The sequence below is a fragment of the Medicago truncatula genome, chromosome 3, assembly GCF_003473485.1.
Source record: "Medicago truncatula cultivar Jemalong A17 chromosome 3, MtrunA17r5.0-ANR, whole genome shotgun sequence".
NCBI classification, from domain to species: Eukaryota; Viridiplantae; Streptophyta; class Magnoliopsida; order Fabales; family Fabaceae; genus Medicago; species Medicago truncatula.
Genome location: NC_053044.1, coordinates 32,182,319 through 32,209,851, shown reverse-complemented (window position 1 = coordinate 32,209,851; position 27,533 = coordinate 32,182,319). Strand labels below are relative to the sequence as shown.

The 27,533-nt window shown below is 30.7% G+C and overlaps 2 protein-coding genes, 2 long non-coding RNA genes, 3 other non-coding genes and 1 pseudogene across 7 annotated transcripts; 3 read left to right on the top strand and 5 right to left on the bottom strand.

Moving 5' to 3' along the window:
• Positions 1 to 1,891: 1,891 nt before the first annotated feature.
• On the top strand, positions 1,892 to 2,535 carry LOC25489200 (uncharacterized). The gene is made up of 2 exons (XR_003010679.2): positions 1,892 to 2,049; positions 2,149 to 2,535. It is a non-coding gene; the product is annotated as an uncharacterized lncRNA (long non-coding RNA).
• A 2,281-nt stretch (positions 2,536 to 4,816) lies between these two features.
• Positions 4,817 to 7,762, bottom strand: LOC25489199 (uncharacterized; annotated as a pseudogene).
• A 2,835-nt stretch (positions 7,763 to 10,597) lies between these two features.
• On the top strand, positions 10,598 to 11,532 carry LOC25489197 (uncharacterized). The gene is made up of 2 exons (XM_013605079.3): positions 10,598 to 11,008; positions 11,107 to 11,532. The coding sequence occupies exons 1-2, from the start codon at positions 10,831 to 10,833 to the stop codon at positions 11,352 to 11,354; spliced, it is 426 nt and encodes a 141-aa protein (XP_013460533.1). The 5' UTR covers positions 10,598 to 10,830; the 3' UTR covers positions 11,355 to 11,532.
• A 4,276-nt stretch (positions 11,533 to 15,808) lies between these two features.
• Positions 15,809 to 16,454, top strand: LOC112420482 (uncharacterized). Its single transcript, XR_003010626.2, has 2 exons — positions 15,809 to 15,968; positions 16,070 to 16,454. It is a non-coding gene; the product is annotated as an uncharacterized lncRNA (long non-coding RNA).
• Positions 16,455 to 19,447: 2,993 nt separating this feature from the next.
• On the bottom strand, positions 19,448 to 19,607 carry LOC112420569 (small nucleolar RNA snoR2/U65). The gene has a single exon (XR_003010750.1). It is a non-coding gene; the product is annotated as a small nucleolar RNA snoR2/U65 (small nucleolar RNA).
• A 479-nt stretch (positions 19,608 to 20,086) lies between these two features.
• On the bottom strand, positions 20,087 to 20,246 carry LOC112420568 (small nucleolar RNA snoR2/U65). Its single transcript, XR_003010749.1, has one exon. It is a non-coding gene; the product is annotated as a small nucleolar RNA snoR2/U65 (small nucleolar RNA).
• A 618-nt stretch (positions 20,247 to 20,864) lies between these two features.
• Positions 20,865 to 20,947, bottom strand: LOC112420558 (small nucleolar RNA snoR77Y). Its single transcript, XR_003010738.1, has one exon. It is a non-coding gene; the product is annotated as a small nucleolar RNA snoR77Y (small nucleolar RNA).
• A 2,992-nt stretch (positions 20,948 to 23,939) lies between these two features.
• On the bottom strand, positions 23,940 to 25,064 carry LOC25489194 (NDR1/HIN1-like protein 6). Its single transcript, XM_013605076.3, has one exon. It carries the CDS (start codon positions 24,924 to 24,926, stop codon positions 24,168 to 24,170), a length of 759 nt encoding a protein of 252 aa, XP_013460530.1. The 5' UTR covers positions 24,927 to 25,064; the 3' UTR covers positions 23,940 to 24,167.
• Positions 25,065 to 27,533: the final 2,469 nt, after the last annotated feature.

Below are 27,533 nucleotides of genomic sequence, written 5' to 3'. Positions count from 1 at the left end.
TTGCAGGTTATGATCCTTCACTCATCCGCAGTCAACAAATATGCTATCTTAATTTATTATTTGTCAATTTGAAACCTAACATATATATCAGCTAAATATTTGCTATAATCTAGAACTCATATGAAATTCAACAATATTATACCTCTTTCAACACTTTCCCTTTTCTCATATATGAAGGTTTGAAAATAAAAGATGTTGGTAAAATAAGAATTAATTTTTGTAACCCACTTGGGTTGGTCCAGTGATATTAGCTTGGGATCTGGGAGTGTGCTCCTCTTCAAGGTCTCAGGTTCGATTCTCTCTGGTGCCAATTTGAGGAGGTTAGTTTAGCTTCTTAAACAAAAAAAAAATTCATGTGATTGATAAGTTTCTCATGTGACTTATTTACATAGGCGTATCTAGACATGATATTTTGGTGTGGCAAAATTATAAAGGAAACTATTTAGTGTACATTTGATTTATAAATCACAAAAAAAATCACAAAAAAACTTTTTTACAATAAACCTTGATCTTAAATCAAGTGGCCGTCATTTTAATTTTCTTTCTTAATCAAACTTCAATCAATTTAACTTTATTTCAAGTCTCTTTCTTTTAATATAAAAAACACAAATCAAGCTTATTTTGCCACTTGGCTTTTTCAATTTAAAACCTTTTTTCAAAACTAATAAAAAACACTCAACAAATCAAACGTCAATTTTTATCCCGAACTACGAAGTTTTGATTCCTCACGGGTACGTAGGCAGAGAACTCGTCCTTCCAAACAATAAAAAATGTAGATAAATTAGGTCTCATTTTATTTTCCTTTTCATCACATTAATTACTTCTTTTCATCACATTAAATTAAATAAAACCAAGAGATTTCCGTAGAGTACTACGGACATAAAGGGTACTAACACCTTCCCTTTATGTAACTAAAGATCAAGGAGACTGTTGTTGGAAAGGATGATGATGATCGTGGACTCGTGGTAGTGGTTGTGCTGGTGTGGTAGTAGATGAGCATGTTCATGAATTGAGGAGTAAGGGCTATGATCAGATCAAGGATTTTTGAAAAGAAGAATTAAAGTTTTAATTAATTAGGATAATGATGTGATCTGGTGTATGTATGCATACGTTTATCAACTTTCGAAGTGCATGTATGTTTTCAGTTTGTTAACATGGGTTGCTTAAACCCCTCAAGAAATTTCTTGTTTTTCCCTTTCTTTTAATTTCCAAAATCAATTTTTTTGTTTTTTAAAAGTTACATTTAGACACATGGCAAGCATTAAATGAAGACATGTCATTAAAATCAGACACATCATCACCAAAAACATAGGGGCCTTCAAATCAGAAAGGGGAAAGGATTGTGTGCAAAATCACTCAATTAAAAATATGGAGTGCAAAATCGCATAATTGACAAAAGATAGAGGAAAAAGTGAAATTAAGCCAAAAACGTTATAGGAAAATGGCTAAAGCATGTCTGTATCACCTCTATATCTTAGGTTTGAATCACATTGTAACACTTTTTATGATTTTCTTTTTAAAAGAGTTAAAAACGAAGGTGCTGGGTGTTGAACCATTGACACAACTCTGGTTAAAGGACAATCTATCGATGGGTCATGCATTAAATTGTGAACATTATCGAATTATATGATATATGTTAGTTTTTCAGTCTCATATATTAAAAAAAATATATTATTGGACAATAATCTGGTGTGACAGCTGCCACATCATGTCTTATGGTGGATCCGCCCCTGCTTATTTACTACCTTTCTTAAAGGAGAAACACAATATATTTGCGTAGTTTGGTGGCAAGAGAGGATAAAGTTTCTAAGTGTGCTAAGGGGACAAACAAAACCTTTTGTTGTGTTTAAGAGACACTTTCTTACCACTTCATAAGCGCTAAAACCTATTCAATGTATGTAACAAGAGGATGAACTTTATAAATTATAAAGTGATAAAAATATATTCTATTTCATACATCACAGGGGAAAAATATGGTTCAAACTGTGAAATTTGTTTGTGTTATAATTATCTTTATTTCCCTATTTCTTGCTGCAATGATTGTTGAAGGTAATCCATTTTTTGTCCTTCTAGAATTTCCTTAGATACTTTCTAAATAATATTTTATCTCATTCAACTAACATTCATTTACTCTTTTCATTACAACAGGTCGTGTTAAATATAAAGAAGACTATGGTGGCCAAAACAAGTGGAATGAGTTTCCTTTGAAACCACACATTAGAACATATCGTATTAAATGTAAAGACGACTCTGGTTGTGAAGGCAACAACTTGTGTGAGGGTCGTTGGATTCCAAAGTGCCTAAAACCTTATTTTTTATTCCTGACCACAAAAGAGGGCTTTTGTGCATGTGTATGAGCAAGGTTCCGATAAAATTCTGCTGCAAAATTCCATGAGCGATCATTTTGTTATTGCATTGGCACCCGATAATTTGAATTTTTTTTCTTTTTATATTTTCACAAACCTTGTCATTGTGGACTTGTCCACTAAGATGATCATAATCAAATAAAATAAGGAAAAAAATAAAATTATTTAACTTGTCAATTTCTCTCTTAATATTGGAAATAGGGCTAGAAATGAATCGAATCAAATCGAATATAATCTGGAACTCGATTCAACAATTTGCTTGTTAAATTTAATTCATGAACCAAATAAGTTGAAGTTGAACTGAAAATTAAATTCGTTAAAAAAATGAGTTGAACTTGAGTTATATCTAGTTCGACTCGGTTGATTCATGAGTTGACTCGATAATATATATACATATATATATATATATATATATATATATATATATATATATATATATATATGTGTGTGTGTGTGCGCGTACGCGCGCGCGGGGGTGCACTAGTTTTGGAGTACTTGGATTTTTGTTTTGGGTTGTTTGCAAAGTCATTTAGTTCGCACATCGTTTCGATACATACATGGTATAGATAGATATACGATATGCAACTCTTGAAAAATTGGATACATGATAGTATACATAGTCGATATATTATTTGGCTCGTGGTATATTCTAATAATACTTTTAAGTCTTGTCTGATTAAAATTAGAGGAGTGATATTTGAACATCCATTTTTGTTGCCAACCTTTGGGACAACTTAAGTATACAAAGAAAGATGAGTATTGGCACAAAAACCAAAGCAATAGAGAGAGAAAGTAAAAACATAATGTGAGTATGAGAGATAAAGTTGTCAAAAAATGGTTGTTCAAATATCATTTCTCTCAAAATTAATATATCACACAGGGGTATGCATAGGTTGGGTCAACCCGAAAAACCCGGTCAAACTCATCCAAAAAAAATCCAAAATAGTGGGTTGAATTGGGTCATTGGATGGGTATGGTTTTAAAAAATGTAAAACCCATAAAAAATAACAGGTTTCGGGTAAAACCAGACTCATACCAAATAAACCCACTTACCTAATAATACCCAAATTTTAATTTTTTTTTTTTTTTTTTTTTTTACCTAGGAACCAAAGAGAATACCAAAATTTTAGGTCATAAATTAAGTCTAATTTTCAAAATTGACACAAGGTATCTTCTATATTGAAAATTAAAACATGTTATAGTTACAAATTAAGATGTTGCAATTTTTGGTTATTTTGATACTAATGAAATTTTATATCATTCAACTTTAGTTTGTTGCAAGTATTTTATGATGAAATTTATTATTTGATATTATTGTTTATTATTTTATGACACAAAAATGTCATGAAAATAGGTTACATAATTTTTTTAAAAAAAATTGATTAATTTTTATTAAAAAAAATGAGGACTCGTCATTTAGTCATTTAATATGTCAAATGCATCTAAGGGTCTTTTAAGTTTTCCGTTTTTCCCAAAGTGGTCCTTTAAGTTTCAAAAGTCCCAAACAAGTCTTTTTAGTCTCGCATTGCAAATAGCTTAGTAGATAATTGCTTCCTTGAACTCATCTTTGGCACCAAATCTGACTCCTAACACCCACTTAAAATCAGTCATCTTTTTAGGCATGGCAAATGGTGGATAATGCTCTTTGTTGCTATCATCTTAATCATCACCATCATCCTCTTAAAGGGCTTGTTTGAAACGATTCAAAAACTAAAAGGACTTGTTTAGGACTTTTGAAACTTAAAGGACCACTTTGGGAAAAACGAAAAACTTAAATGACCTTTAGATATATTTGACCCATTTAATATAAACAAAAAAAAATATTGGGTAACTCACAACCCAACCCAAACCAGAAATTAGTGGGTTAGCCCAACCCAACCCAATATATAACGGGTGGTTACTTTACCTTACCCAAACCGGAGCACCCTATATGATTCGGATCTTAAGGTTGGTCAAACCCAAACTAAACCGACTCATATATGTGTCTACCAAGTGGAGTAAGGCACTTCAAAATTAATTTACAAATTTTTTTATAGCAATTTTTTTCTTCGATTATAGCCATTTCTTTTTCTAATTTTTTTTCTCACACTACTACATATATAAGATTTAATAACACTTCAAAATTGTAACTAAATCAAAAACAACTGTTACTATTTAGATCTTGTAACATTTGACAAATGTTAGGTAAAGCCTGTGTTACTAAATGATTTCAGTAACATTTGAGAGTAAAACTTGCAGCACCTAAAAATTGTTACTCATTTAGTAGCTAATTAGTAGCAAATTTGTAGCCAATCTATAGCTAACAGTTTAGGTTGCAATTGCAGAAATTCTGTTACATAAATGTTACTAATTTGAAGCTAATTGGTAGCCAATCTGTAGCTAACAGTTTTAATTGGAATCGCTGAAAATTCTGTTGCATAAATGTTACTTAATAGTGAAGACTGGGTAGATCAATCAGTAAAACACAAACAATTGATTCAATCTCAAATTCTTATTAATATTAAGATCACTATACATAAATTGAAATCAATTCCTAATATAGACAAACTGTAGTTAAAAGCACCAAAAGTATCAAGGAGAAATTCATCTATCAAATCATCTGCAGCAACAAGCACATCTTTGAGCCTTGTAACCCAGTTTTGTACACAAAGACTTTTCTCTTGTTTGTTCTCAGCATCAAGGAGCGCAGCTCTGATGGATTCAACTGTCTTCGTAAGACTTTCTAATTCATCTTTCACATTATTAATCCTTCCAAATTCACGTAAGGCAACAGAAGCCAACCTATGAAAAGAAAAATGTCAGCAAACAAGCTTGTATTATATATATCATTGGTTTAACTAGTTTAACTTTAAAAGAAGAAAAAAATTGATAAAGGGTTGAAAATGAATTAACCCGTTAATGAGGCTTTGAGCAACACCGTGTGGAATTTGTTCAGCCATCCTTCAAAAACGTAACACAAGGAAATTAGGCTCAAAAGCCAGCAATGCAAGACATTTTTTATTCTAGTAACTAATTGAATCAATATCATATTTTTTATTCTAGTAACTAATTGAATCAATATCATGGTTATTACCCCACTAAGCAACTTTGAAATAATGAGCTCTATAGCTGTCAGCTCTTAGTACTTCATTTGATTGCACCAGATACCATGATAATCCGATCGATGGTTCCAGGGAAGAATACATATTCTGATATTGTGCTATGTTAATTAATGCTCACAAAATAAGTATAGACAGACTATGAAAAATTACAGATATAGATATATCAAATCATGAACTCGGGAAACAGTCTAAATGGTTCTACAAATTCAGAAAACCAATAATTTTTGTAGCAGGAATGTTATAAAAGTTTACCTCCAAATCCCCAATGTTCAGCTCATCAACTAATTAAGTCAAAATTCTAACAACCTCAAAATCCTTAATGGCAGTCTGGCTTAAAAAGCAGAAATCTAGATTCATGAACAACTTGTTTCACTTATAGAGAAAAAAATGTTAAAAAATTTCATTTATTTGAATGCTGTAAAAAAATATTTCTCCCAAATATTCTTAAAACAACTTAAGTAGTTAAGAAGTAAATAACCGATAAAACCTTATCAGCAATATCATAAACCAACTTTGAGATTTCTCCATATTTTCCTATGAGAGCTTCTCTCAATTCAAAGACAGGTGTATGCAAGGTTGTGGCGCCATGTCTCTCAAAAACTTCTACCATTACTGAAAATGCTTTCTTTCTAATAGTCATTTGTTCTTTAGCGAAATCATGTGTCCCCTAAATAATTAGAACTTACAATGATCTATGTTACTGTGAAGTGTCAAGCAAGCTATTTTCTTGTAATAGACTCAAGCTGATAAATAGAATAAACTCATTAATAATTATTCATGTGACAGAGTGGATCAAATATAATACTCACAAGTAACTTTGATGGTAGGAAGAGGGAAACATCTTTTGATATATCTTCCCAACACAGGACATGCCAAAATCACATATACTTTCACCAAATAGATGACTTGTACCTCTTTTTCTGAATCCTGCAAAAAACTAGCAGACATATTAGTAAGTAATAGCAATATATTAAACTAAAGCATAGGAAAACTCAAGAAAAACAACATGTAAAAATTAATGAACTAAGGGAGGGAGAGAAAAATGTCATGACAGTTGTAGTCTAAGGAAGGGAAGAATGGTACCTCTAGGCTACAAAACAAGTCCCTGGCAGAAAGGACTCAAACAAGCATTGATTCACAAAGAATGCAGTATCTCATTTCATTGGCTTAGCGACACCAAGACTGAGATTGAAATTGAACTGTTTTATCAATCACTTCATGACAATGGAACATTAACATTTGCAATATTTGCAAATAACTTGGAAAGAAAGATGAGCATTGGACCATGCACATAGTAAAAGGAATCATTTTAAAACCAATCAAAGTGGAAGTTTATACCTCAGATGCCACTGTTCCCATCTTGGTGCAAGCCATCAATCACGCTTGAAGTCATTGGCAGATCTGCAAATAATTCAAAAACAAAGATTAAGCCACCTAATATGGTAGATTAAATGGTAAACAACAAAACACAATAGTCTCAAAAGGCAAAACATAATTTAGGAACAAATAGCTTCCTTAGGCATCATAATCCCAATTGAGAAATCTATAAATAAGTAAATAAGCATATGTTTTTACAAAAAGTTCTACTTCTACCATCCAGTCCTCTTTCCTAAATAAGCACACAATTGCAAAACATAGTCAAATTTCATTGCGTCAAATTATCGAACACCTGATAGGCAGCACAATAATACCTTGCTAAAGAATAATGAACAAGCTTCAACTGCAATTGGAAGTTCAATGTCGCTGCATTCTTGATGCTCTGATGGCGGTGGTTACCGAATTCGATAAAATCTCAATTACATCAAAAATCAGAATCAACTTAACTTAGAAAATGTCAACTGCATCAAATCAGAATCAACTTAACCTAGAAAAGTAAATTTCTTAACCAAAGTTAATAATCAACTTAAAATCAAATCAAATCAAATAAACCTAGAAATATCAAGTTATAAATTGGATTTATTATCACATCACCTTAACTTAAACATCAAAAATTACCTCATCAAATCAGAAGAATTAACCCAAAAAATCCAAATTCTTACTCAGCGATTGGAACAGAATGAGATTGCGATGAAGAAGTTAACCAGAACAATTTCGATGAAGGGATTGCGAAGAGGAGCGATTGTGATGAAGATGTGAGTGTGATTGAAATGAAACTGATGAGGAGATGTCATGAAGAGATTTTGATTAAGCAATTTTGACAAAGCGATTTTGGGATAAAGCCCTTCTGAGAAAAGTGATTCTATGAGAGAGATATCTGAAATGAAAAATAAAGTTCTATAAATCTATAAAAGTTAAACTAATTAAATAGTATTAAAAAACCTTTTTTGGTGAAATAAATCTGAAGTTTAAATGTTATTTTTATAATATTGAAAAATAATTGTTGTAGTGATGTAACACTTTTTAAAAAATGTCACATATAAGATGTTGCAAAAGGTCATATGTGTAGTAGTGTCTATATTCCCTCTGGTCCTTAATATAAGAAGAAAAATTAAAAATCATCTAAACCAATATAATCATTAATTAGTGTAACTTTTTGAATATTTTTACAAATATACACGCTTATAAAAAGTTGTGAAACATTAACCACAGTTACTAATATTAAAAACAAAAACGTTAAATAAAGGGTAAAAAAAAGTCTTTAAAATAATAACTACACGTTAAAATTTGTGATATTTTCTTATAATTAGGACAAAAAAAAATATAAAAAAAATCTTATATATAGGACCAGAGGGAGTATATAGGATAAATATGGGGTAGCACTTAGGTGACAGTGTGATTGGTGACATTGGACAATCACAATGTCACAAGTATGCAAAAACAAAAAAACCTTGTGAAAAGAGAGTGAAGAAAGCCATTTGTGACATTGTGGTTGGTCAATGCCACCTAAGTGCTACCCGTTTTAGCCACAAAAAAAAAAATTGACAAAAAGATACGAATTCATTTCATTAAAAATCAAAGGATCACTACAATCAGGTATGTCAATATAAAGATGAGAACTGACATTATATATGGTCGCCTTTGCAAGTTCATGAGCAACCATATTAGACTGTCTCCTAGAAAACTCGAAATAAGAGTTGTTACAAATTCCAGATAAATTTACTCTACACCTAGCTAAGATGGAACCAAGCTCTGTGTCATCTCGAACCTCTGAGTTCAGTGAGTCTACTACTCCTTTAGAATCTAAACAGAAGATAACTTTCTTGAACTCCAATTCTATTACCCATTCCATAGCTGCTAGTAATCCTAATGCTTCTCCTATGTCAACTGACATAATCGGTTGCAGCCATATAGTTTTAGCTCATATAAACATACCAAATTCATCTCTTAAACACATTCCATTACCCACTCTATTCCATTACCCACTCTATTGTAGTGCTCAAAGAATGAAGCGTCAATATTACACTTCACGAAGCTATTGGGTGGCCGTTGCCATCTCACCCTATCTTGATGAGTTTGTTGCCGTGACAAGGGCAGCTCCTCAATTATGTCTTCTAGTATGCACAAAGTTGTTTCTATTATTGAATAAATTATCTTATTACTATTAAATTAAATAAAAAATTACCAGATTTAATGTTTCAATGGTGAAGAATATGTTTGTGCATGATGCAATACTAATTTTTAATGTTAGCTTGCGCACTTATATAAAGCCTACATTTTTTTTTTGAAAGTCTACATTTTTAAATAGTAGACTTTATATTTATACTCTTTTTTTTTATTTTTTTTTATAAATTAGATCCATTGTTTTGGAACAAATGAAGTATAATTTGCTAACAATTTTATTTGAGCATAACTTAAAATAAAAAGTAATGCAAGAAAAACTAAAATAAAAAAACGATGTGACTAAGGGTATATTTGGTAAAACAAAACTATAAGCTAGTTATTAGTTGAAAATTTAACTTATAGTTTATGATTGATAATTGAAAATTTATGCTTAAAAAACCAGCTGATTAATGTGTTTGATAAAATTAAATTTTGAACTAACATTTTTGTTTGGTAAGAGTTCTTTTAAAAATAATTCAACAACATGGAACAAAAAAAAAAAAAGTAGAATAACATGGAAGAACGTGGGGAGTTTTCTAAATTGATTGGGCAGTTTTTTCTTATAAAAACAATTTTGGTTAAAAATGAGAGAAATTATAAAACACATTTTATTTTTATAAACAAGCTTATAAGTTGTCAGAACTTAACTATGTTGGTAAAGGCAATGCATAATATATGCAAGGTTTGATTCGAACTTCGGACACAACTGAACTTTGTTCAGTTGCTAAGGACCTTGCATCAAACCCCGGACACCACAAAAAAAAAAAAAAAAAAAAAAACAAGCTTAAAAGTCACTCTAATAAGCTTTAAACTAGCATATTGTCATTACCAAACATAGCTTGAAGCAATTCTCTTTCAACCTTTAGGTTCATTCAATTAACATGTATATGGTTCGGAGATAGCACTAAGGGTGTGTTTGTTTCAAATTTACTAAATTTATTCCTAGAAATAATTTTCCTTGAAACTTTAAGATGAGAATTTTATTTCAAGGTTTATAGAAAAAAGATGTTTATTTAACATTATAATATTTCCGGAAACCATAAAAATAAAAATTATAATAGACAACTACATATGAAATATTCTCATCTTCATGAGAACTTTATTCCCCCACCCTTTTCTTTTCTTTGAGAAAATTTTTCTATTCTCAGGATCGTTTTATACTCATGAATAAAATTTAATTGACTTATAACAAACATAAGCATACATATTTTTATTTTTTTATTCTCGGGAATCTATGAATATAACTTGAAACAAACACACTCTAAGTATTTTTCATTATGTGTTGTGAGTGTTTATTAAACCGTTTAAAAAAAACGCACTAGTACCGTGAGCATAGCTCAGTTGGTATGACAATAATTTATTATATGCAGAAGTCGGGGTTCGAATCCTCGACATCCAACTTATTCAAAATTTTGTATTGGGACATTCTCACGCGCAGTCCTCCAGGATATGTTTTCAAGTGCCTGGTCAGTGAATAGACAAGAACCAAGTTTAGATACGTATAATCCCTGGAATTAATGTCTAGTCCTATTTGGCACTGACCAACCATTCAATTCTCCACCAAATACGAACAATGAATAAAATCAAACAAACGTTGGAAACCTAAACAAAAACAGACATAACTTTACAACGTCTAAAATCCCAACGCCCAATAACCCAATCCAATGAAATGATGTTTTGTTTTTCCCTCCCCTTTTTCTGCTTTTTGTTCCACTTCCATCACCTCACATTTTATTTTTTTAAGTCAAAAAAATATAGAACTAATCTTATTTTAATTTATGAGCATTTAAAACAAAAGGAGTGGAAGAATCAATCACAATTAAATGGAGTTAGAGCAAGCAAAGGAAGAGTTGGAGATGCTTGAAACCCTTTACCCTAATCAACATGACTATCTCAAACATGAACTTAGGTCTTTCATCTCTCATCTTCAAAACTCTTATTCCTATTCTCACCCCCTTCCACAAAACAACACCTCCCTCACTGCTTTCTTAGATACTGAAGGTTTCGTTTCTTCTTTTTCTTTTTCATCTTTTTTTTTGTTATTTTTGTGCTGCGAAACATGGTTTTTGAGGTTGTTTTATTCTATTCTTGTAATGCAGAATCAACAAGCTTGGAGCATATAAAGAGTATTCAACTTGCTTTACCAGAGAGAGAAGAAGTAATGAAGGAGGGTAAGAAAGGTGCTGAAAATTCTGAGCTTGAATCTCCCAAGAGTGTTGTCATCAAGCATTGCCCTAGTAGAAGAAAGAATAAGAGAAAAGATAGGGTTGATTTGGTTCTTGAGAAAGCACAAAATTGTCTCAAAAAAATTCGACATTTCAAAACATCTTTATTTTCTCCTTCTTGATTGATTTAATTTTAACATTTTAGTGTTGTTGTACATTTAATTTAATGGATATTTAATAGTAGAGTCTTTTAGTAGTTTTTTTCTTATTTTGTCATGTGGATGCTGAAAAGGTTATCAATGGTTCACCTCATATCTATGTTCCAGAATTCACCTACTTTATGAAAAAGACAAAAACAAAGGGAGCGTTTTTTTTCTTTTAAATGAAAAGTTATCTTTTGGGTTAGACAAGTATAATGGAAGAACCAAAGGGTCAGTTTTAGACTTTATTATTAAACTATGCGTCATGTTATCGATTGTTCTTGTGACACTCTTTAAACATATTAAATTAAGTAATTATTCTTTTAAAATGTTAAAGTTTTCAATTTCTAATACAATAATTACACAAACTTTTTTATAAAAAAATCATCATTTAAAATCTTTAACCAATGATCCAAGATCCCTAGATAATATTTCCATGTTATGTTCCTTTATTTTAGTTGGATCAAGTATACATGCATTATTTTCATGATTGCATTACTTTCTACATTTTTTTATATCCACTGAGATTGATTCTTTGCATAACCTGGACATGGGTGCATTTAGATAGAAAATGTTTTATAATAGTACCTCAAATAGAATTGGCTTCAATGAAAAGAATATATGGAGAGAGAAAAACACGACTTTTGCATTTGGTCAAAATTGATTTTGATGTAAGTAATAATTTTTAACTGTTATTAATTATTTGTCAAAAAAAAAAAAACTTTGTTATTGAATAGACTTTACCTCTAGTGAGAGTTAGATATACCAATCTTTTTATTTTTTTTATATTTAGTTTAAGTTTGTGATGGTATAATTAATTTTAGGTTAAATTGTATTTTTTGTCCCTTAATTATTTAGGTAGTATCGCTTTTGTCCCTAAATTAAAATTTGATTTATTTTGATCATTTAACTTCTCTCTGTTACACATTTTGGTCTTTTCTGTTAGTTTTAATTCAAAATGTTAAGTTTTCTTCATCTTTTTCTCCTCTTTTTCATCTTCATATCATCTCCATCAACCTTCAACAACAAGAATCCTAGAAAAATTTCGGAAGAAAATGAAAAAAATCTAACGTTTTTAAATTAAAATTAACATAAAGGATCAAAATGTGTAATGCAGAAAAGTTAAGGGACCAAAATAAATCGAATTTTAGTTAAGGGAACAAAGCAATACCACCTAAATAATTAAGGGACCAAAAATACAATTTAGCCTTGATTTTAAGAAAGATGCTATAAGTGATCATGTAGCAATTAGCATAACCCTTAATATCTATGTTTGAACTGATCCATCTATATAGTTTGATTTTATTCTTCTCCAATACTCCTTCGTCTTACAATAATAGTCTCTTTAGTATTTTTTTTTCTCATAAAATAACTGTCATTTTACAATATCAATGCAACATTTTTTTTTTTTTATCATTATACATTTATTTATTGAATTTCATCCAACTTAACTATCTCACTAACTACAATTAATAAAGATATTTTAGTAAATGATATTAATTTTACCGTTGAAATCAACACAATTAATCATTTCTTTAATAATCGTGCACAAACCTTAAACAAGTACTCCCTCCGTCCCTCAATAGATGACCTATTTGACAATATATATTATTGACATATTTTTCTACTAATTTACAAAGATAAATATCTCGTAAGATGTTGTTGGATTCGTTTCGATGAATATTTTTTAAAAATTAAATTTTCATAATTTTTTTTAGTAGAGCATTGAAGATATCAAAGATAAAACATATGCATTGGTATGTGTGTCGGAGTCAACTAGGTCATCTAATATGTGACGGAGGGAGTATAAAGTACTCCCTCCTTTTCAAAATACATGTCCAAGTCAACCACTTCACATATGTCAATGCACAATTTTGACCGTTAATATCTTTAATTATCTAAAGTAAAAAATTATTAAAAAAAATTGATATTTTAAAATTATTTGTCGAGACAAATCAAACAACATCTTACATGTTAATATTTGTGGATAGGAAACCGAACTAGAAAAAAAACGCAGCGTGAATGTTTATAGTATCGAGGTAAGCGTATGAATCGCCTGCCAACACATAAACGATCCAAGGTCCAACAACTTCCTAAAAAAATTCAACAAGCCAAAGCGCCTTTTCGAGCCAAATCAATCCAATCGAATTCCAGATCAATGAACAAGCGACAGACACAGTCCACCAACGGCACAACCGATGACAGATGAAACAATTCTGAAGGTACGATTAACGACTACTACCGCCAATACGGAGCGACTACGCACCAAACTCTTTTGAGCAATATCTGTCGAATCAAAATCAAATCCACACAGATAAACATAACTTTTTGTAACCAGATCCTAAATCAAGAAAATCCAGATTTATTTACTTCAATCAGGGGAGGACCCAGACATTCGATTTGGGTGTGGTTAGAATATCAAATGAACTATGATGCAAATTAAAATACTATATATTAACAGGGTCGGATCTTAGGGTGTGCAAAGAGCTCAATGGAACCGGACATCCCCAAGGTATGGACCTAAAAAAAAATTATAGCCCAGTAGTACCAATATTGAATTAAATGTTATTAATATATATCCCCGTGAACTTAGCTCAGTTGGTAGGGATATTGCATATTATATGCAGGAGTCGGGGTTCGAACCCCGGACACTCCACTTCTCCACAATTTAATTGTGTGAGCTCTGGCCACTAGGCTACTTGACAAAAAAAAAAAATGTTATTAATATATTAATTGAAAGTGTTTGTTCTTCCCCGATTTGATTTCTTTCTCCTCTTCTGTTGTCTTGTTTTAAGCCTATTAGAATTGGATCATCTTGCTTTTGGTGTTAGGTGGGTGTTTTTTGGGAGGGTAGTTTGAGATTTCTCATGTATACGGCAGTGATTTTCACCTTTGGATATATCGCATATATACGGCACCTTGTATTTATCTTTTTGAAAATTTAAATAGAACATTCTTTTTTTAAAAAAAATATCTTTTTATTTTATTACGAGCCTCTTTTCACTTGGAGAGCCGAACCTCCAAATTTGTGGGAACATCCATGTATATTAGAAAGGTCAGACTGTGATACATAAAGTATTACAACAAAGTGCCTTAAGCTGAATCTAATTCACCTAAATGGTTCAACTTCAATCTCGATTCTCAGGAACCTCCTTTTTTATAAGAGTAACTTTGTAAAATTATTATTTTTTTTAAAAAAAATGGTAAGAGCGAGTGCGAGCTAGGAGTTAAACAGAAGACATGCCACTCATTTTAAGACCTTCTACTAACCCGTGCGCCACACGGGTCTTATAAACTAAAATTATTTCATAATATATTTTATTTTGGTGGTTTAATTATAATGTAAATTTGAAAATACTTAATATCCAATGAATATTTCAATAATCAAGGATTATTTTTAGCTTAACAAACTCGGAAATGCAGGGTAAAATTATAATTTTAATAATTATATTAATTAAATGATGATTATACAATTATAATTTATAACTTCATCATATTTTGCATTTTAATAATTATATTAATTAAATGATGATTATACAATCATAAATTACAAATAAAAAACCTTGTCTTTATTTTTTTGCCCTGAATAACTTTTGTTTAAAAACGATAAAATGCAAAAGATAAAAAAATAATTGTTTAATATGTTTTAAAAAAAAAATAGTTCAATAGGGTCCTTATGAAATTGAGCAACTAAAGAACAAATAATGATTGTTACTTCATATAGATCCTCTTATTAAAAAACAAAACTGGATATTAATGAGAATACTTGTTACAACGTGTTAGTTGAAAATTTTGCTCTCATGAATATGATCCATCGCAAAACCACTATAATAAATGTTTGTTTAACTGCTTGAGATGCAGAGAATTAATGCAATAGAATTAGAGGGAAAAAATTAGGTTAAGTGATGGCAAGACCTAATAAGCTTTAAGAGTAAGTGATAACTAAGGCTAAATTACATTTTTTGTCCCTTAACTATTTAGGTAGTATCGCTTTGGTCCCTTAATTAAAATTTGATTTATTTTGGTCCCTTAACTTCTCTTTGTTACACGTTTTGGTCCTTTCCGTTAATTTTAATTCAAAAACGTTAGATTTTCTTCATCTTCTTCTCCTCTTTTTCATCTTCATATCATTTTCATTAACATTCAACAACAAGAATCCCAGAAAAATTTCAAAAGAAAATGAAGAATACCTAACGTTTTTGAATTAAAACTAATGGAAATGACCAAAATGTGTACCGGAGAGAAGTTAAGGGACCAAAATAAATCAAATTTTAATTAAGGGATCAAAGTGATACTACCTAAATAGCCAATAAATAATAATTTTAAATTTAAGAAAGAGAGGATAAACTTTTTAAGCGTGCTAAGGGGACAAACAAAACCATTTGTTGTGTTTAAGAGACATTTTTTTTTTCCACTTCATAAACGCTAAAAGCTATTCAATGTATGTAAGAAGAGGATGAGCATTATAAATGATAAAGTGATAAGAACATATTCTATTTCATACGTCCCAAGAGAAAAATATGGTTGAAAATGTGAAGTATGATTGTGTTATAATTATCTTTATTTTTCTATTTCTTGTTGTAATGAACGTTGAAGGTAAGTCATATTTTTCCTTCTAGAATTTCCTTAAATACTTTCTAGATGATATTTTATCACATTCAACTAACATTCATTTACTCTCTTTTTTCATTACAAAGGTCGTGTTAAATGTAAAGAAGGCTATGGTTGCCAAAACAAGTTGTGTGAGTTTCCTTTGAAACCATACATTACAATAGATCGTGTTAACTGTAAAAATGCCAATGGTTGCCCAAATGAGTTGTGTGAGTATCCTTTCGAACCAAAGTGTTTAAAACCAAAATTTTTATTCTTTTCCAAAAAAGAGGGCTTTTGTGCATGTATATGAGCAATGTTCCCATAAAATTCTGCTACAAAATTCCATGATTGATAATTTAGTTATTGCCTTGGCACCCGATAATTTGAATTTTTTTTCTTTTAATATTTCCACATACCTTGTAATTATAGATGTGTACACTAAGATGATCATAATCAAATGAAATAAGGCAAAAAATAAAATTATTTAAATTGTCCTTCTCTCTCTTAATATTGGAAATAAGGTTAGCAATGAAGCGAACCAAATCGAATATGGTTCGGAACTCGACTCAATAATTTGCTTGTTGAACTTGGTTCATGAACCAGACGGGCTAAATTTGAGCTGAAAATTAAGTTCGTTAAATAAACGAGCTCAACTTAAGCTATATGTAGTTTGACTCGGTTGGTTTATGAGTTGACTTGATAATATATGTATATGTGTGTGTGTTTGGACACCCTAGTTTTGGTGTACTTGTATTTTTGTTTTGGGTTGTTTGCATAGTCATTTAGTTCGCATTTCGCTTCAATACATACATGCTATAGATGGATATATGATATGTAAATCTTGAAAAATTAAATACATGAGAGTATACATAGTCGTCAATATGTTATTTAGCTCGTGGTATATTCTAATAATAATTTTAAGTCCTGTCTAATTAAAATTAACAAACCACACGCCAACATAAAAATAGAAATATGCCCAGCAACTAACATAATAAAATAAGAATAGTCTCATTTACAAGAATAAACGTTAGAAAAAAGTCCACATAAAAGTTAACAAAATATAGAGTTTTCTCTAATCTAAACTTTTAGGGTGTGTTTGGTTTGGAAGAGAAATTGTGAAGAGAGATAGGTCATAGAGAGTATGAGAAGAGAAAAGTATGTGAGAAATAAAGTAGATTTGAGGGATTGTTTGGTATAAGAGATAGAGAGAAGTATTACCTATTTTGAAAAGTACTACAATGCCCCTATGTTGAATAACATTTTCAACCAAATTAAATTATTATTTTACTCCCTCTGTCCCAAATTGTATGTTACTTTAGAAAAAACATTTGTCCCAAATTGTACGTCACTTTAGAATACCAATGAAACATTAATGTTACTTTTTCTATTATATCCTTAACTATTTATTACTCTTTCTTTTTTAAATTCTTTCATTTATCTTTCCCATATCATTTATTAAGGATAATTTTGTAAAACAACTCATAATATCTCTTTCACGCACAATATTAATTACATTTCTTAATATGTGTGAAATGCCCAAAACGTCATACAATTTGGGACGGAGAGAGTATTTAAATACACTTAATTAATTAATTCGACTGTTTATTTTAATTAAATAGAATTTATATCTTTTTTAATAAAAGAAACAATGAAATATATTAAAAAATTGTAAATCAGCAGGAGCATACATTTATTTTGTAAAAAAAAAATTCTATGTATGTAACGTGAAATTCTGTAAAGTATGAATACTTATGAAAAAAAAGACTAACACTGCACTTTTTTAAAATTCACTTTTAGATTTTCTTTAAAAAAAAAAATTCACTTTAAGCTAAATTAATGGAATTGACAGAAAGGTATAACAGGAAACACAAATATACTATTGGTCTCTTCCATTTCTTATCAGTTTTGGGGAGAAAAAATCTTTTGTGGGACCCACATATTTTAATCTCTCTTCCCTATTTCTCTCACCACCAAACACGATAACTTCACTATCTCTCTTCAATTTCTCTCTTCCTTCACTCTCTCTTCTCTATTTCTACTCTATCAAACATAATGAGAGAAAATAAAATTGTCCCACAACGATGGGTTTAAAACAATAGAGAGGAGATTAACTATATACTAATAAAAAGGAAATATGCATCAAAACTTTTAATGTACACAGTTCTTATTGTTCCCCTGTCCCAATAAGATACGTGAATTTGAATTTATCTCTCACATGTATGCAATCTCTGCAATTAATATTAAACGAATTAAATATGAATTTTTTAAAACGGTAAAAGTTAAAGATAAAATTAATAAAATTTGGACATATAAATTAAATTTTGATTTTTTACGGAGGAACTTTTAGTAATGTTCTTAACACGTCTGCAAATAATTGTTCAAAAACTTAAGAGTTTAAGCATAAATTAATCACATTTAAATTGATGAGAAACTAATACTGAGTGCAAAAAAAAATTTAGGGACTAACTATTAAAATTAATTAAGAACTAAACTTAAAAGTTTCAATTTTATAGGGACTATAAAAACAACATTTTATTAAAATTTCAAAATATCACTTTTCTTTTTTAATTTAGTTATTTATAATGGTACATAGTGTTTATTGATGTTTCATAACCATCAAAGATATACCATATCTTATATTGTTCATGCAAAATTCTATCCATTAAATTTTAAAACCACAAATCAATCGTTACAAGGACTTGTGTATGGGTACACAAATTTAACCACTTGTGTACCTTAAAAGCCACCCATGTTCCTTTGTTTTAGTTGGATCAAGTTTACATACATTTTTTTTTATATCCAATGAGATTGATTCTCTGCATAACCTGGACATGGGTGCATTTTAGATAGAAAATGTTTTATAATTTGTTTGGGCTCCTAAATTGAATATTAAAATGATTTCCTACCCATAATTTCAATTGTTTCACAAATAATTGGAGCCTGGAGGCGTTTGTTATCAATCTAGTAAAATGGATTTTACTACAATTAATATGCCAAATTGGTTTGTTAATCAACAAGTCTGCAACCGTCAATATGCCATAGATTTCCAAAACAACCAAGTAAAAACCATTTATGCTTCAACCATTATCACTCTAAATCCTACTTTTGCAAGTGATAACCATAGTCCCTGTAACATAACAGCTTCCAGAGTGCTACTCGCAGTATCATTCATCACCTTTACAATTAGAAGTTGCACCACTCCATTCCATCCATAAAAAGTGGTAAAGATAGCACCGATAACATACTTGAAGACAAACTTTTTGCCTTAATTAGAAGAGCATTTTAAGAGAATGACTTATATTTGGTTTGAGAGAATTATATAGAAATGGGAAGCACTTGAAAAGTTTTACCAAACAAGACCAAAGTTATACCAATTTGATTTTGTCATCATCGGCTTCACTAGAAAACACACCACTAATGACCCCAAAACACCAAAAAAATGAATAATGAAAAGATCAGAAGTCATAAATTATAATACATAAAAATGTAATCGCACAAATCGGCTCTGCATAATCATAGTATATAGGATCAGCAGATTCCTATCAAGATGCGAATCAAATGACATGCACTATTGATTTTGGTCTAATCATAGCATTTCTGGTCAGAGCTCATATATAGCTACCAGAGATGGACCAATAGACCTGTTTCAAAACACAAACACAGCACAACAAAATATTGTCTCTGACCGATAACAGCAATTTGGTTTCTGTGTATGAGCAAATTTTTAATCAGAGCTTCTGGTTAGAGTGTCCTACAACACTTCCTATCAATTTTTGGGAGATCCTCCTCACAGTGTACTTTACACTGCTCATAACCTAAATATCACAGGAGTAAAAACAAAGCTAGACCAATAATTGATAGTAAAGCTAAAAATAAATAATTCAAACAAAACAACCATTGATACATATGGACATGGTATACTCCCTCCGAATAATTAGTTTCCATGTGGACACAGCACTGAATAATATAATAAATTAGCATGAACTACTAATGAATTTCATTTTACCTTCCCTTCAATGAACTTGCAAATGAATGATAATATGAACTATCATGGTTTGAGGAATTATAAGTAGCTTATCGCATGATAAAAAAGATCAAATGTCACAAATTATGATACATAAAAATGTAATCGCACAAATCAGCTCTGCATAATCATAGTATATAGGATTGGCAGATTCCTATCAGAATGCGAAACAAATGAAATTCACTCTTGATTTTGGTCCAATCATAGCATCTATGGTCAGAGCTAATATATAGCTACCAGAGACGTGGCATCAGACCCAACAACGACATATAATTATGTTTTCAGATATTAAATCATTTTCAAACAGATTTCAAGCAATCTATAACATATGCATTTAAGCTATCGGTGTCCAGAAAAGAATCTTAACAAACATAAAGTTGCCTCCTCTCTAGAAGAGGCAATGTGGCATGGAAATGAGCAAAAAACTGTGGTTCCTTAACCTTACAAGGTTGTTATGCACTGATAGATACGCTCCGGAACGGGAAGCCATGTAGCCAATTTATGGATTATGTTCTCTAGAACTAAATCTTAGTCCGGAGTCTAACATAAACCGCAAAGCGGTGAAGAGGACCGGAGAACCAGGCATAAAAAATGATCGGCACATAGCTTCCTTGTAAGATTAATGTACCACGGCTGCATCCATCAATAATGCAGCACAGTATATCTTAACTTTCGTAATAAATATATTGAATCACTCCTTATAAATATATGATTCATGTATCAATACACATGCTCACATACGATAGAGTTTTATCAATCCAATACTATATAATGAAAAAATCCTAATTAATACATCAATTCAATAAAAATAATGAAATTATAAATGCTAATCTGACTACGACGAATCAGAAGGAAAAAAAAATAATAATAATAATTTGAAGCCTCAGTACCACAGCCAAGAAATTTACATCAAATTATTCAGACGGTAATTCCAATTTGATTTTGTCATCATCGGCTTCACTAAAACAACACAACCAAGAGTTTCAATAAAAAAAAAAAAAAAAAATCCAAAATCAGTTATAATACATAGAAATGTAATTGCATAAATCGGCGGTGCATAATGATAGCTGTGATAAGAGACACCATTTGGGAGCCAAATTCATATCCAACAAACAAACAAATGACATGCACAATGGATTTGGGTTCAATCATGACATCTCTGGTCGGAGCTCATACGAAAAAAACGGTGAGTTGATGAAATAGGGTTATGGCTACTCTTGAGTCTTGCCTTCATATTTATATTAGAGTGTTCGGGTTTGGGTTTGGGCTTCTTCTTTCTCGGAGTTAAAATTGTTACTTAAACCCTACACACCTAAATGACTACTTAAACCCCTTATCACCTACTTAAATTAATCAGTTAAATATATATGAATTTTTGTGTCTCAATTTTATTTTATTTTTAGGTGGACCTCGAATTTTAAATTTAACATTTTCATTATTTTTTTATTAAATGAGAGAAGAAGAAAAAAAACAAAAGACAAAAGCACGGAAAAAACTGTCCTAATAAAGGACACTCATCTAACATTAGTTAATATGACTGAGGATAGACACGGGTACGGTAATGGTTGATGCACCATCACAAGAGACTCTGAATGATTATAATTTATAGAACTTAATTTAGCAAGGAGTTCAAAGAGGTTTGCATAGCATAGTGGTGAAGTCACACTTTCTTTGACACTAAATGAACTACATGAAAAGAGTATATCATCATAGAGGCGTAATTTCAGTATGCAAAATATTGGACAACCCACACTACCATACAAGGCAAATTGAAAATTGCCATCAAAATTCCTAATCAATCCATCATAGCTTGTTTTACCTGGGTTAGTTAAAGCAATACCATCCACATTAAGAACCATTATCACCGTGCTGCTAGCAATACTTCATGAATGATCCTAACTAAAGTGGTTGAAACAATATTGTCGAATGCTCAATGGAAAACTCACAATTGTGCATAAATATTTAAAATCGTAGTTGGAGCTATCGGTTGGATACCATCAAACATTAACTTGTCGCGAGTTCACCACATTATGATGGGGCAACACTTCCAATCTTACTAATTAAAACATTTGTATCATATCTCCCATGTTGCTCATAAGATTATTACTGCACAACGAAGACACGTAATGAATCCATATCAAGACCATAGCATAGCAACTGAAATAACTGGTCAATTCTTATAATCGACTCTATGTCATGAGAGGATCCAATTCTCTGGCAACTACAAAAGACACATCTATTTTACGCATATTCAAATATATCTATTTTGAATCTAACATAATATATGAAACTTGCTACGGACTCCACCACCTTATCCCACACAGCCTGCTTGATCAAATGACTAAGAGAGAGGATATGTATGCATTTCCATGGAATTCACTCATATCAGCATATGCAGAATCGGACTTTCATGTTGATGCCCTTGCATTTTACGTTCATATGGTGGAAGAAGGTTTTGATTCCTTACTTTTTCAGTTTTTCACCTTCTTCGGTCTCATCATTCACCACAGGTACAATTCATAAGTGTGTTTCTTGAATCACCATATGTGCTAGATTATGTATAATTCATTCAGTTATGGTTTGTACATATGTTTCTTGTGAAAGCTGATTTCTCAAGCAGGTGAAGAATCTTCTCAAAGTATGTTTACAGTTTTTTTCAGAATCAGAAATGTTAAGCCATTAAGAAAAAGAATGAAAAATGTTAAACTAGTCATTTTTATATAAACGCGTTAACATTTCCCTAAATATTTTTATTGTAGAATCTAAATATTTTTTAAAAAGAATAAAAAATGTTAAAATATGTGTTATTCAATATGGAAAAATGCAATTGTTTAAGAATACTTTCTCCGTCTCAAAATAATTGTTTTTAGCATTTTTTTTTTTGTCTTAAAATAATTGTCATTTTATTTAAACTCTAATTATTCTATGCAATCTTCACTTTTCATTTTTTTTAAACCTGATTTCGTGCCCGTACTCGGGTTCGCTGGATTGCGTCTATGATTAATGTATTTTGGTTAAGATAGATTAAAGCGCGCTTTGTTTCCTGATTTACAATTCTCTCAAAGTGCAATGCAAAAGCTATTGGATTCCCAGCAGCATGTCGCCAAGGAAGTTGAAGAGATCCGTTTGAAGATAAACATTTTAAATCAACATGTGGAAGATCTTAAGCATCATTTGACATCTTCTGAAGCTGTTTTGGAGACTATCATTCAACAGAAAGCACAGGTTTTAGAAACTAAGGCTGCTTTAAGTGCTCCTCTAGGCTATTAGACTATCTTTTGTTGTTGGAGCTTTTTAGCATTGAATATTGTTTATTTCTTGGGTATTTTACTCTTTTCTATTTTGAATCAAACATAATATGTGTATGCATTTTCACAGAATTCACTCATATCAGGATATGCACAATTGGCCCTTTATGTTGATGCCATTGCATTTTACTTCCATATGGTGGAAAAAGGTTTTGATTCCTTACTTGTTCACCTTCCCTCGGTTACATCATTCACCACAGCTACAATTCATAAGTGTGTTTCTTGAATCACCACGTGTGCTAGATTATGTATAATTCATTCAGCTATGTTTTGTACAATATGTTTCTTGTGAAAGCTGTTTTTTCTAGCAGGTGGAGAACCTTCTCAAAGTATGCTTACAGTTTATTAGGATCAGAAATGTTAAACTAGTCATTTTTATTGAAATTATGCATATGCTTAGACGAGGATAAATAAATAAAAGAGCAAACACATAAATCTAACAAGTTGTCGATGCTTGAGTCTCAGAATCATTTAATCAGGGTTTGATCTCCCATCAATACGTATGGAAAAAAAATATATTGGAAGAGTAATCTCTTACGTGGATCTCAATTACCTTGAGGGATTAGTGTTCACACTTGCGCATGAGAGTAGCTTGGTCTAAAACTAGTTCTGTTGTGTGCTTGTAGGAAAAGCTAACAATACTTGCGATTGAACAAATAATATATATCATATAGCTATACATAATTTGAGCGAGAAGTGGCTCAAAGAATAGAATCAAAGTACAAGAAGAACAGTATGCATCTCAAAGGGCTGATCGAACACCTAATCCTCCATCCCTTTATTATAAAAAACTAAATCATCATAAAAAAAGTACCAAAAACGATCCAAACAAATATTAATATTAATATTACAACTATAATACAAATGAAATCATAGCCTGAGCCTGAACTTACATCTACTATCTGAAATACTAATATCATTATCAGCACCAAGGCTATCCACCTGAAGGCTGCACCTAACACGAAACTTGACTCTAAAGATCTTCAACTTACCAAGTTTAACCCTCACATTCTGATTAACCTTAATATCAAGTGGTATATTACCTGCTTCTTGAAGCTGCTGCTGCAACGTATTAAATAAACCAGTTGCATCTTGTGTTTGACCTGTTAAAGGCAGGTTAAGCACGGTTGTATTCCGATGACCTTGATAGAATTTCGGCAGAGACCCTTCACACAGTCCTGTTTCTTTATACCAAGCACTTATATGGCTTCCACTTACATAGTATATTCCAATCTTTTTGTTTGGGTTTCTTGCAGTTACTGTTACATTGAAAGTAACAAAGAGACTGTTGTCGTCGGAAAGATTGAACTGTGTTATTCTGAGTCTGTCGACTGAGTATTTGGGAAGTTTTGGCCTAAAAGCAAGGTAGAGTGCCCCAACAGTGATGCCAATTGCAATTATAAGAATCAGCAATATGGTGAAGGTACAACAAAAAAACCTGCAGCAGCAACTTCTTTTCTTCTTTGGTGGATGAGTATGTCTAACTGGAAAGTGGCGTTTCGGAAGAGGTGGATATGAGGGACTGCGTCGATCGGATTTTGAAGTGTTTCTAGGAATCAAAGGAACTGTAGGTTTGGTTTGTGACTCCAAATCACTAGCAGGGTGAATTCTCTGATGATCTGTCATCATATTTTGTTATCAGAAAAGTTGGATCAAGAAGTATGTGTGAGAGCATTTCAAATGTTTGACACAGTTTATTGTTATATAGATGGATCAATGGTGGTATAGTAAAAAGGTGGGTGGGAATATGAATAGAATATGTATATAGGAGGAAGGAGCAGGTCATTGTATATATGAAATGCTTGAAGCTTTCCTATGTTTGACTTGAATGGTTAAAAGGGTCACTATCAGGTTCTATTTTGTATGATAAATGATAAGATCATCAATCACATTCACATGTATCAAGTATTTCAAAGTTGATTCTTTATATAATACTTATGAAATATGGAATTACTTAAGCATTTAAGTATACAAATATCTAGGTAGCTCGGACTTTTCGAATTAGGCGTGTCCTGCGTGGTGTCTGACACCAACACGACACCGACACATACAATTATACTAAATTATGTGATTTTATTAAATTATTAGCAGCGTCGGCATGTCAGTGTCTATGTCGTGTTTAGTGTTTGTGTCCGTATTTGTGCTTCATAAACAAATATATGTTTATGCTATCTAAATTCTTACATATCATTGATTCATTTCATGTGGAAAACTTCTATAAGTATATTTAAAGAAAGCTTATATTAAGATACAAATGTCTCTCAAAATCTTTTAATCGTTTTATATACAAAGAAAGAAAAAGGAAAACACATAAAAATAAATATCAAACACCAATTGCTTAATTTCTATGCTGCATAAAGTCGTTCTCATTGATAAAAGAGAGCAAAATGTACAAGTTATATTCTCTCTGCATGGACTGAATCAAATCACATATAATCCGCTACATGAGTTTAAAAATGACAAGTGTCACTATTTTGAACATAATTTCTTGAAATGAAAATAGATGTCAAATGAGATGAAAATAGTTTTTCTTCACAGAAACATATAATTATATTTTACTATATTATATCATTTTATTATATTAGTTTCTAAATTATTTCATAATTAAAATACTAACATGATGAGTCAATAAAAAAAAAAATACTAACATGATGAGAAATAATTTCTAAAAAAAAAAAACATGATGAGATATAATTAAATACAATAATATTGCATACCAATTAAACTCAATAATAAAACACATCCACAATTATTCTATGCACACACATAGGTTTTAGAAGGTTCCTCAGATGCTTGCTTCTTCAGCTGCCTGCTACTACCATTAAACTATTAATCACGCATATGTCCTAGAGACAAAGTCATACCTATGACTTTAGACACGAGAGAAAAGGTGAGTGAACTCACGAATCAGTAAACAATTATTTATACTAACAACTAGTAATTGCCACTGATCTCACTAATTCATATTTAAGTTATTTATAATAGATATTAATATCAAAGAAGGAGTGAATTAAATATGATTTTTTTATTTTTTTTATTCTAAGTTTTTAGGTCTTAAAAATTCATAGCTTGAGAGAATATTCTAAATTTTTGTAGGATAGATTGTTATAATCTTATAAACATGAATGCAAAAATCATTTTAAAAGAGGTATGAATGATACACATAAGTTGATTTGATAATATAGATTAAAAGTTGTGACGAAAAATATTTGAAGATCAAAACTTGCATAATTGACCAATTGATAAAGATTGAAACTTAGTTACCCCAATATAATATGACCAATTGAAGAGTTGTGATTAATGTCAATATAAAAGTCATGTTGGGTATGTTTGGGAAACCCTAAAAAAGAGCTTTTAGCTTTTAGCTTATAGCTTATAAGCTCGTTTGATAAAAAAAGCTCTGTTTGGTAACACTTTTTCACCATGAGCTTATAGCTTATTTCACGAGCTTATAAGCTATTTTTCAGAAGCTATTCCAAGTAGCGTTTGAGCTTATAGCTTATAGCTTCTCACTTTTTCTTCCAATTTTACCCTTATTATTTCATTTAAATTGTATTTCTTTCCATTATAATTTTTATAATAAGCTACGTAATAAAGACTACTATCCCTTTATTCCAATTTTTGTATATATATCAGCTGACCTTTCTTTTTTTACGAAACAAAATACTATTATTCTATTAGTGTTACTTTTTTTTTTTTTTGAGGTAAGTGTTATTTTCTTTATTCTCTGTTATTAGTATTACTCTATTAGTGCTACCTTTTTTTTTTTGTTTTTGAGGTAAATGTTATTTTCTTTATAAAGTGGAAACACTTAAATGATAATAAATATAAGATAAAATTTTAATGAATAAAATTTAATTTAATTTATAATACATAGGATATATTAAATTAATAAATTTAAAGTATTTTTTTAAAGAAAAATTAGTTTACAAAATTACAAATACTTAAATTAAGGATATAATTTTTATTATGAATTAAGAATACCCTTTATGTCATTTTACATTTATCAGCTAGTTGAACCGCTATTTTTACCAAACACTTCAGTTAGCTTATCAGCTATCCGCTAGTTTTACCAAACAGAGCCGTTATGTTGACAACAATGTTTTCGTACATCTTTTGAAGGTGTATGCACCTTACAATAAAAAGAGAAAAACATAAAGAAAAAAATATGATGCAATAAATGTGATAGTTTGGTGGTGTGATAGAAGGAGAGAGATAAAGAAAAAAAATGAAGTA